Source organism: Cannabis sativa, chromosome 2 (genome assembly GCF_029168945.1).
Source record: "Cannabis sativa cultivar Pink pepper isolate KNU-18-1 chromosome 2, ASM2916894v1, whole genome shotgun sequence".
Lineage (NCBI taxonomy): Eukaryota > Viridiplantae > Streptophyta > Magnoliopsida > Rosales > Cannabaceae > Cannabis > Cannabis sativa.
The window spans coordinates 43,908,520-43,919,995 of NC_083602.1; the positions used below are offsets into that span (position 1 = coordinate 43,908,520).

Sequence of the window (11,476 nt, forward strand, 5' to 3'; positions counted from 1 at the left end):
TTATACATATAAATTTCTAAGAGTTGGTATCAGAGCAAGGTTATATATCTCTGTCTTGATTTATTTTGAGTTTCATGTATATATATACATTTACGGGGTTCTTCATTTATAATATAAATTATATAATTTATATATATATACTTTCATATTATATAATCTCGATTATATATATTCATACTCTATTTTTTTATACATATATATATTCATCTTCATATATATAATATATATACGTATACGATCGGTTCTTAATTTATATATATTATATATATATATTTATATTCATATAATTCCGATCATATATATACATTTTAATTCAATTTACGTATATACATATATATATATTCATATTTTAATTTTATTTATATAGTATATATATATTAAGTATTGTTGTATATATATACGTATATATATTTTTTTTGTATATGTTTATATATATTATACGTTTAATATATGATTTTATTGCATAAAAATTGTATGTGATACTCTCTTTCATACCTTTATGATATTTTTATGCGGTATATACATTATATGCGTGTATATATAAACATAAAAAAATTGGAGTTTTTGGTCCGTTGGTTGATTTATTTCATTTTTCTTTTATGGTGTTTATTTTGAATTCTATATACATCACTATATTCATATAGTTCTATAGATCGATCTAAACATGTAAAAAAACATATGCTTAATGAATGTTCTCCACCCTATTAGGCAACTTTACTAAAGATAAACTTTATTGCTCTTTAAGATATTCATTTCTTCATTCATAGCATATTGTACTACAACTTTAATTCTTTATCATCCTATAATTTAATTTGTGTCTCAAACTAATATTGTAGTTGAACTCTTATTGTACAAAATGTAATCACTAGAAATGAATATCATATATGTAATCATTAGTCCGCACTTTATGCATAAAATTATTTTTTTTTACTTTTTTTGCTTATTTATTTATTATTTGTAATTGTTTTGAAAACTTAAGAGAAAATATAATTGTATCTTTAAAATAAAATAAAAATTGATTAGAATTTTTACCTCCTAAACTTTAACATATACCAAATTATGCTCCTAAACTTTTTAGGTCGTTAAAATTTTTTTACAAACTATTGAGATTGTTGGATTTAAAAACTTGCATGTGTCGAATTTCTTGCTCTTTTATTTTTTATAATCCATACTCTTTTTACATTTTTCTCAATGTAAATAAGATTATATATTAGTAATTTGTATGTCTTTAGATATGTATTTTATTTTATTTGTACCAAATATCATTACATATTAAATTAATTATATATTTTTGTTGTCTTTTTTTTATTTTTCTTTCATATTTTTAAGCTTTGTTATTATTTTTTTCTTTATTTCTAATGAGTTAATACATTATAATTAAAACATATTATTGATGAAAATAATAGAGAAAAACGAATGTAACAAATAGGAGAGAGAAAGTACCGTAGGTCCAGGAGAGAGAAAGAATCGTAGCGTCTAGGAGAGAGAAAGTATCGCGTAGTCTTCAGGAGCGTCGTCTTCTCCATGTCCTTATGCCGTCGTCCGGCATCGCCTATCAACGATGGCCACTGTCTGTAAGTCTTGTCTTTTGTGACATGGTGTGATTGTTTTCTGCTCTGAAATTGTTTGTTGTTTGCTGGTTTGAGATTGTTCTTGATTTTGCTATTGTTTTCTGGTTTGAGAGCTTCAGTTCTCTAGTTTGAGATTGTTCTTGATTTTTCCATTATTTTTCTGGTTTGAGAGTTTAAGAGCATGTTTGGTATTATTTTCTGTTTTTTGCTTTAAAAAAAATTGTTTTTAGAAATGAAAACAAAAAATGGTTTTTGAAGTTTTTAAAACACAAGTCACGTTTGGCTAGTGATTTTTAAAAACAATATTGACCAAAGTGAATTGGTTTTTAAAACAGAAAACAACATTTTGTTGTTTTCAAAATGCTTGTTTTTTGTAACTTTGTTTTCTGAAAACTGTTTTTAAAAAAACAAAGCCAAACAAGCCAAATTGTTTTTAAAAACAATTTTTCTGCTTTTAAAAACAAAAAACAGTTTTTTAGTTATGATGCCAAACATGCACTAAGTTCTCTGGGTTGAGAGTTTAAGTTCTCTAGTTTGAGATTATTCTTGATTTTGCCATTGTTTTCTGGTTTGAGAGTTTAAGTTTTCTGGTTTGCCATTGTTGTTGGGTCTCATTTGTTTTGGGATGGCTTCCAGCAGTAATCAGAGGATGGATGAAGAGAGTATAGTTGATGTTATCATTGAGGAAGAGGATGTGGTAGTATTATCCTATGATGCGACTGTCACTACTGGTAATCATTATGATGATCGCTGGTGTATTGTCGGTAGATTCTTGACTGAGAGATCTATAGATTTCGACGTGATGCAACATATGGTAGCATCTCTTTGGCAACTGAGGAAGGGTATGTTCGTTAAAGAATTGGATTCTAACAGATACTTATTTAAATTCTTTCATGAATTAGATATTCAAAGTATGATGGATCGTAGTCCTTGGACTTTTAATAAGTTCTTGCTGATTTTTAAAAGATTGAAAGGGGAAGACCCTAGACAGATAGTGTTGAATGAAGTTGATATGTGGGTCCAACTGCATGATCTTCGATCAGGATTTAAAATGGCTACGATTGAAAAAGATATAGCCAATTGTGCTGGGAAGTTTGTCGAATCGGATGAAAGAAATTTTATGTGATTATGGCGAGATTATTTACGTGTCCAAGTAACTATTGATTTCACCAAGCCATTGAAGAAGCGGATGAAACTGTGAAATATTGATGGGATTGAGTTCTCGGTTAACTTCAAATATGAGCATCTACCTACGTTCTGCTTTATTTGTGGGATAATGGGGCACTCTGATAAGTTTTGTCCTCGTCGATTTGATGCTCCAGAGGGAAAGATAGTCAAGCCTTATGGAGAATCGATGAGAGTGCGGCCTATGCGTAAGAATCACACCATAGGAGCAAAGTGGCTGAAACAATTCATGGTGGCTATGGAGGAGGTACCTACTGCTCCTGTCAACACGACCACGAGTGAGGTTCGACAATCACAGTTAGTCGACCTTGGTGCGGGTACAGTTGGTTATTTGAAATCTCCTATGATTATGGTAGATAACATTGGTCAACGTGATATCCCTATTAATGCAGAGACTGATTTTATAGAGGCTGCTACTGATCAAGAATTTAGTGAGAATATTGTTAAACATAATGATTGTTTAATGGTGGTGGACACGAAGAGAAAACGGACGGAATCGGGCTTGTCTGATGGGCCGAATGAATTGGATGTAGATGGGGAGATTAACAAAGCTATAATGGGTTCAAAAAATATGAGTTTGGTGGGTTTTGGTATCCAGGCCCACCGTCCATTATGAAAATATTATCATGAAAAAGCCATGGGCTTGGGAACCCATGGGCTTTTCAATTCCTTAAGGATATTGTGATCCAAAAGCAACCCAAAATTATATTCCCATGTGAAATGCTTAGTAATCGTTCTCAGATGGAAATGGCTCGTGTTTCGTTGGGATACGATGGGATGATGGTTGTCGGTGTTCAGGGGAGGAGCGGAGGAATTACATTACTATGGAAGGAAGAAGATGAAGTTTCGGTTCTGCAGTTCTCAACAAATTACATTGACGTGAAGGTTTCAGTTGAAGGCATGGCTGTATGGAGGTTTACTGGTCTGTATGGGGAGCCAAATAGAAGTCGTATGATTGCTACCTGGAGTCGTTTACGTTCCCTCGCTGCTAATTCAAACTTGCCTTGAGGAGATTTGAACAATGTTTTCTCTCACAAAGCTTTGATTCAAGGCTTTCAACAAGCTTTGAATGACAGTGGTTTGCAAGATATGGAGCTTTGTGGTTATCCTTTCACATAGGAAAGAGGCAGACGCACTTCTCATTGGGTTGAAGTTCTATTAGATAGATGTTTGGAAAATCTTTCTTGGCTGCATGCTTTTTCATTTGCTAAATTATATAACCTTGAGCTTTCGACGTCAGATCATTCTCCCATATTGCTTGAACTAGTTAATACTGCTACGCAAAGGAGAGTAACTCGGTTTCATTTTGATTGCGTGGCTTTGAGAGCCTCTGTGTTACCAAATAGTCAAAGATAGCCGGGATGGAAGTGGTGTAACGGATGTGCAAGAAAAAATCAAGATTTGTGGACAGCAGCTGAGTTCTTGGGGGAAGGAGGTTACGGGGAACTTTAAGGACATGATAAAGAAGTGTAAAAGTGAAGTGCAGCGGTGGAAATTGGGGCAGGATGAGTCTTCGATTACCAAGTATAAATAAGCTAAGAAGGAGTTGGCTGAAGCTTATGTACAACGAGAAGTTTTTTGGCATCAAAGATCGAAGCAATTATGGCTCCAAGAAGGTGATAATAATAGTAAATATTTTCATGCTTATGCTACTAATCGACGTCGTAATAACTTTATTGCTAAACTCAAAGATAATAATGGTAATTGGGTTGAATGGTGTTCGGGTTTGCCTCAAGTTATGGTTGATTATTTTTTTGCACTTTTTTCTTCTTCAACTAATTCTTGGCTGGAAGTTACGAGTGTTGTGGACAGTCGAGTTTTAGCTGACCAAAATGTCGACTTGTTACAGCCGGTTACTGATGAAGAGGTTCGAAAGGCTTTGTTTCGGCACTAATTTAGTGTTAATTCCTAAGAAGAAACAACCAATGGACATGGGAGACTTAAGACTTATTGCCTTTTGTAACGTTCTTTATAAGATTATTTCAAAGGTCATTGCTAATCGACTCAAAGTTGTTATGCCTTCAACCATATCGGATACTCAAAGTGCATTTCTCCAAGGTCGTTTAATATCGGATAAAATTATGATTTCTTATGAGATAATGCATTATTTGAAGAAGAAGAAAAGAGGCCGGGATGGTGTTATGGCACTTAAGCTTGACATAAGCAAGGCTTACGACCGACTTGAATGGGGATATTTTTGGGCTATGCTTGAAAGAATGGGCTTCGATGGTAGATGGATTAATTTGAGTATGCATTGTGTGGGCACTGTCTCGTACACGATCTCTCATAAGGGAAAGGAGTTGGGCCCTATTGTTGCACAAAGGGGGTTGCGTCAGGGTGATCCTTTATCACCATATTTGTTTATTCTTTGTGTCGAGGGTTTCTCTACTTTGTTGCGTAGTTATGAGCAGACTGGATTAATTACATGGTGTAAAGTTACTAGAAGAGCTCCTGTTATTTCACATATGTTATTTGTGGACGATAGTTACATCTATTGTAAAGTAACAGAGGAGGAAGCTCATAATGTTAAAGCGTTACTGTATACGTATGAGATTGCTTCTGGCCAAAAGATCAATTTTTCAAAGTCGTCAGTGTTCTACAGTCACAATACTAGTACCTCTCAAAGGAATGTCATTTGTGAGCTGTTAGATATTTATGAGGCTGATGAGAATGGGTCATATTTGGGACTTCCATATTCGTTGGGAAAGAATAAAAATGCTATCCTTGGTTTTCTTAAAGATAAATTAAAAAAGAAAATTCAAGGATGGGAAGGGAGGATATTGTCTCGTGCGGGGAAGGAGCTGTTGCTGAAATCTATTGCGCAATCAATTTCTAGCTATGGAATGAGTGTTTTTCTGTTACCTTTGGATACTTTCAGGGAGTTGGAGTGTCTCATGGCTAAAATCTGGTGGCAAACGGACTCTGTTCGTAGATTGGGTGTTAGTTGGATGAGTTGGGATCGATTGAGTCGTCACAAACATGTTGGAGGTTTGGGTTTTCGAAGTTTGTGGGACTTGAATACGGCCCTGTTGGGGAAACAATGCTGGAGGTTGTTGGTTAATGATAAATCCTTGGTGAGTAAAGTTTTTAAAGCTAAATACTATGCCAAAGAAACTCTTCTTTCAGCTGAATTGGGTGACAATCCGAGCTTCGTATGGAGGAGTATTCTTGAAGCAAAAGGTCTGATTCAGGCTGGGGTAACCCGTATGATAGGCACGGGTGAACATACTTCAATTTTATGTGACTCTTGGCTTCCACACAACACGAATGGCTATGTTATTTCTGTTGGAAATTATTTTACCAGGATCTAGATTTACTAACAAGTATGTTGATTAACATCCTAATATGAATTCTAAAACAATGAAAATAAACACATATAAAGTTAGAAAACCTTACAGTGGGTGCAGCGGAATAATATGACTCCTTCCATTCAGATCTCTAGCCCTTGATTCCTTTCTGTAGCAGAGCATAATCAAGATCTGAATCTGGATCTTCTTTTCTCCTTCTTTGATGCAGAATTTCCATAGTCTTACATACTATGATTGAGATACCACTTGATATGTGTGGGCACTACTCATCACTCAAAGGAATTCGAAATCTAGAGAGAAGAAAAGAGAGAGAGGCGTGTGAGGCATTTTCTGAAGGAAACAATGTGATCAAAGATGTGTGTCTGTTTCCTCAAGGCAACACTTTCTATTTATAGAAAACCCTCTAGGTTTAGGTTAGAATTGTATGGCATTAAAATAATGGAAACTACAAATGGTAAATCCTATGCATGTGGCCGGCCATACAAAGGGTATTGGGCCTCACTTTGCAACTTTTCCATTTTGTTATTTTCCATTCCCATTTTCTCAAAAATACCAATTTTCCAATTTAACCTTTTAAATGCCAATTCTAATTATTTAATAACTTGGAAATAATTATTAAATAATATTGCCATTTAATATATTTATTAATTTAAACATATAAAGTCTCTTAATCAATAAATAAACCTAAAATCTCTTTTCTTTACAATTTCGCCCTTGCTTAGTGAAAATTCATAAAGCAGACATAGTCTAACTTTTAGAATTATAATTGATTAATTAAAATCAATTAACTGAGTCTTACAAGCAGTATGGTCTCAACTAGTATGGGGACCATGGGTCTATATAACCGAGCTTCCAATAAGTCGAATCGAATTTACCAAGTAAATTCCCTAACTTATTAATTCCTCATTGAATCCACACTTAGAACTTGGAATTGCACTCTCAGTCATATAGAACGCTCTATATGTTCCATGATATAGACACGTCATTAGTTATACATTGTTATAACCCTAATGTGATCAATGATCCTCTATATAGATGATTTACACTGTAAAGGGATTAAATTACCGTAACACCCTACAATGTATTTTATCCTTAAAACACTTAACCCTGTATAAATGATATTTCAGCTAAGTGAAATGAGATCTCCACCATTTATTTTCGTTTGGTTAAGCTCGAAGGAAATCATCCTTTACTTTCTATTCGCCAGATAGAAGCTATAGATTCCATATTTATGTTAGCGCTCCCACTCAATTGCACTACCGTGTTCCCAAAATGTACGTATCACCCTGACCCAAAAGTAGACTTAACTAACAAATCAAAGAAAACGGATAACACTCTTGAGATTGAACCTAACCATATCAGGATTAAGATCATTTGATCTAGCATCAACAAGTGATATCGAATTGAATAGATATTACGGTAAGTTTTAATATATCTAATCAAAGTTTAATATCGGTCCCATACATCCGATACTAGTAAACTTTGCCAATGTCCTGGAAAGGACATAACACGTTTCCAAGGTGTAAGAATATCTTTCGCTGATTATACCATGTCAGTCTAAATCCAGTGTTCTGACAAATCAGGGAATAAACTTTTGAACATATAATTAAGATTATATTCCACTGTGCTGACAACACTATAATCTTTAACAAACTCATATGTTCTGGACTTAAAAAGAATTCATACATTATATACATATAATCATGAAATAAATCATGTGAACCATGCAACATAAAATGTTATTTCTGATCTTTATTAATAAGTAAATCTGATTATATGAAATGAGTTTTATTTAAGGCATAAAACCCAACAATTTCTTCACATCCTGCACTTGTTAATCAAACTGTAAGCAGCCTTTTCAAAATCAATTCATAAGAATGAGATGAAGAGGTAATTAAGGATCTCTTTGATGATAGAGACCAAGAGCTAGTTTTTTCTATGCAATTGAGTTCTACTGCAATATCTGACTATTGGAGCTGGCGTTTCGAACGATTGGGGCACTACTCGGTTAAGAGTGCCTACAAGTTCTTACAAGAAGAAAAAGGAGCTTGGCCTATTACTGGAGCTACTGGTATTTGGAAGGATTTATGGAGTTTAAAAGTTCCCCCTAAAGTCAGTAACTTCTTATGGAGGGTGGCTTCAGGCTCGTTACCAACTTGTGTTCAATTGGAAAAAAGACATGTTCCAGTTAACCCAACATGCCCCTTGTGTCTCACTATAGCTGAAACTATTTTTCATGCGTTAGTTGGGTGTGTTCATGCTCGTGCCTGCTGGAACAGGACAAGTGTGGATGTCGGCGGTAATATGGATGACGATTTCAATAATTGGCTGTTGGAGCTGCAATGCCGAGGAAGAGAAGGCGAGTTGGAGGAGGCGGCTATGGTCAGCTGGGCCATTTGGCGTGCCAGAAATGATTTTGTTTGGCAGCAAAAAAGTTGGACTGCTGCAAATTTGGTTACATCAGCAAGAATGCTACTTGATCAGCTCAAAGACGCTAAAAAAAGAAATGGTCTTTCTTTGTCTTCGTTATTCGACGGAGGCCATTTGGTTGAGCATTGTAGTGCACCTTCTTCAGGAAAGATCAAGATTAATGTTGATTGGGCCCTTTTTGAGCATGAAGGCAGGTTTGGGTGGGGTTGTGTGGCTCGTGACTGCCATGGCAATGTCGTGGAGGCTTTCAATCGGGGTCATTTGGGGAGGGTTCAACCTGAAGTTGCGGAGATGGTTGACATCAAAGAAGTTTTAAGTTGGATTGATCCGCACAATTGGGGACAAGTGATTTTGGAATCAGACAACTTGGTATGCATGCAAGCTATTCAAAGTAAAATCTCTATGTCATCTACTTTTGGTCTTTTAGTGCATGATGTTCGTGCGTTGCCTTTATCTTTAGAAAATGTTGATTTGTGTTTTGTCAAACGATCTGCAAACAAGCTGGCTCACTGCTTAGCCAAAGACTCTTGTTTCTCTCCAGGTCGTATGCTTCAGTTAGAGGATTGTTCCTCTAAAAAACGTTCTATTGTTTTTAACAATTTGATTAGTTAATGAAGATACCAATTTTATTAAAAAAACAATAGAGAAAAACGAATGATAGGTGCGATCACACCACCCTTCACTAGTAAAATATATATAAGGATAAATACCATTTTAAATCTTGTGTTTTGCAAAAATTACCAATTAGACTCTCTCTTTTGTTAAAAGATAAAATAAACCCTATAATTTATTTTAATACGAACAGATACAGAAAATGTAATTAGTTTTATCATAACATCTCTACATCAGAGTATTAATAAAAAAATTAGTTCATGGTCCTATTTGTACAATTTTAAAAATATAAAATTTATTTTGTCATTTAACAAAAATAGAAAGTCAAATTAATAAATTTTACAAAATAGAAGTACAAAATATAATTTGACTTGGTTCACCAAATGCGAGCTCTTCGAACTAGATCAAATAGAATTCGGAACACAAATTCAACAAGAACATTACATTTCACATGAATTTTTAACTAGTAACTACAAAAATAATAGTAGCCATTTTTAAATTTTGTTTTAATGCCAAGTAAGCTTGTAATGTCGTTTCAACTTTCATACAGAATCAGAATAATACAAAAACAAAAACAAAAAAGCTATATCTATCGACTTTTGAATAAATAACACTTCGACATAAAAATACATACAAAATATATACGTACGATTATGGGTTTTGCGCTAAGGAAAAAAAGCCCCTTTGAGTTCCTTCCATGGCCTCTCAGCTCAACCAACTCGAATTACAGGAACCCTTCGCCGAGCCGATAAAGCTTCATTCATATGAGCAATCTGAACAAGCAACTGGCTGATTTTCTGCACCTCAATTCCAACACCAAACGACAATTGAATTAGAACAGTAAACGACAATCATAGCTTGGAAAGAGAAAAACGACAATCATAACTAACCTCATCTTTCTCTTTAAGCAGAAGGAGCAGAGGCTCGTTATTTTCGCCGCGCCGGCGGCGAAGAACAGTCGGTCTCCATCGCGGACGCCTCATCTTGGCGTAGAGCAGAGAGAGCAACACCGCCGTAATCGCTCCGGCCACCGAAACAATCGACCAAAATCTCCACAGCGCTACCAATCTGTAATTACAAATCTTGGTAGCCGCGCCAAGAACATCGGTCTTCAGGATCCCCATTCGCAATCTCAATTGCTTCTTGAATTCTTTCACCGCCGCGAGCCGAGAGTCTGATGATTCAGGCCGCCGCCGTTGAGCTTGAGCGTCCTCTTCGTTAGACTCCAAATTGGTCGAGGATGACGAAGACAACGCCGGCGTCGGCGAAGAAGATGATGAGGAATCAGGAGAGTGGTTTTGTTGTTGAATTTGAGTATCGGCCATGTGAGAAGAAAAAACGGATTGGTGTGGAGGAGGGGAGCGAGGGGAAGGTGAGTCGATTTGCTCCCATTCGCTTAAGGGCTCCGGAGATTCCATTGAATGATTTTGCTTTATATATTAAGCTGTCATACAATTCAAAATATATATTAAGCAGTAATTTTCACCTTTGATTTAGGACTCTCGAAGTGTATTTGTTGGGACTGATCTTCCTCTCTCAACTGAGCAAACAATACAACTAGAAAAAGAAGAAGAAGAAGCCCAGAAATGGTGAGAAGAAATATTCATTTAAGTTTGGGACCAGTAGAGACCACACACCTCAAAATTAAACGATAAAGCCTTAAAAACTTTAGATATTTTTTTTTTTTTTTGGGAGAATCTGGATAAAATTTTCTAAAAAATCTTTAGATTTAGAAAAATCTAGAAAAAAAAAAAAAAAAAAAAAAAAAAAAAACAGTATTTGTACTGGACAAAATTATACACGTGTAAATCACTTGTGGATGTTGGATAAGGTAGTGGGAACTATATTATAACTTCTTTTAATAATCAATGATTATTCATTTTGTATAAATTGTAGCTATCAAAATTTTAACATAATATTTTTTATTAATTTTATAATATTACTATATTTATTTAAAAATAAAAATTATATAAATATTTATATAAAAAAAATTAATTTTATTCTATAGAAATAAAAATAAAAATTATATTTATATATAATTACATATATCTATAAACAAAATATATATTTAAATTTTAATTTTACAACAAACTTTTTATTTAAAAAATAATTAATAATATTATTCAAAAAATGATTAATGATATAAGTGCCTCAACGGGGTTAGTTTTTCTCTCCAGTTTCCCTATTTTCCCTGTCTCCCTTGTATTGAGTTTTTCCAGTTTTTTTTTTCTGGTTTTGCCCTGTTCTTTCGTCTTCCTCTTCATTGATCTGTCGCCCATGAACCCACATCCCACTACTATCTAATAGTTCTTCAATCTGACAGCCACGATCTATCATTGTTCGTGGAATCCCCTTACATTCAACATTATA

General features: G+C 34.5%; 1 protein-coding gene across 1 annotated transcript; it reads right to left on the reverse strand.

Moving 5' to 3' along the window:
- Positions 1-9,533: 9,533 nt before the first annotated feature.
- On the reverse strand, positions 9,534-10,884 carry LOC115721304 (uncharacterized). Its single transcript, XM_030650577.2, has 2 exons — positions 9,997-10,884; positions 9,534-9,903 (listed from the first exon to the last, which is right to left on the reverse strand). Exons 1-2 carry the CDS (start codon positions 10,522-10,524, stop codon positions 9,817-9,819), a joined length of 615 nt encoding a protein of 204 aa, XP_030506437.2. The 5' UTR covers positions 10,525-10,884; the 3' UTR covers positions 9,534-9,816.
- Positions 10,885-11,476: the final 592 nt, after the last annotated feature.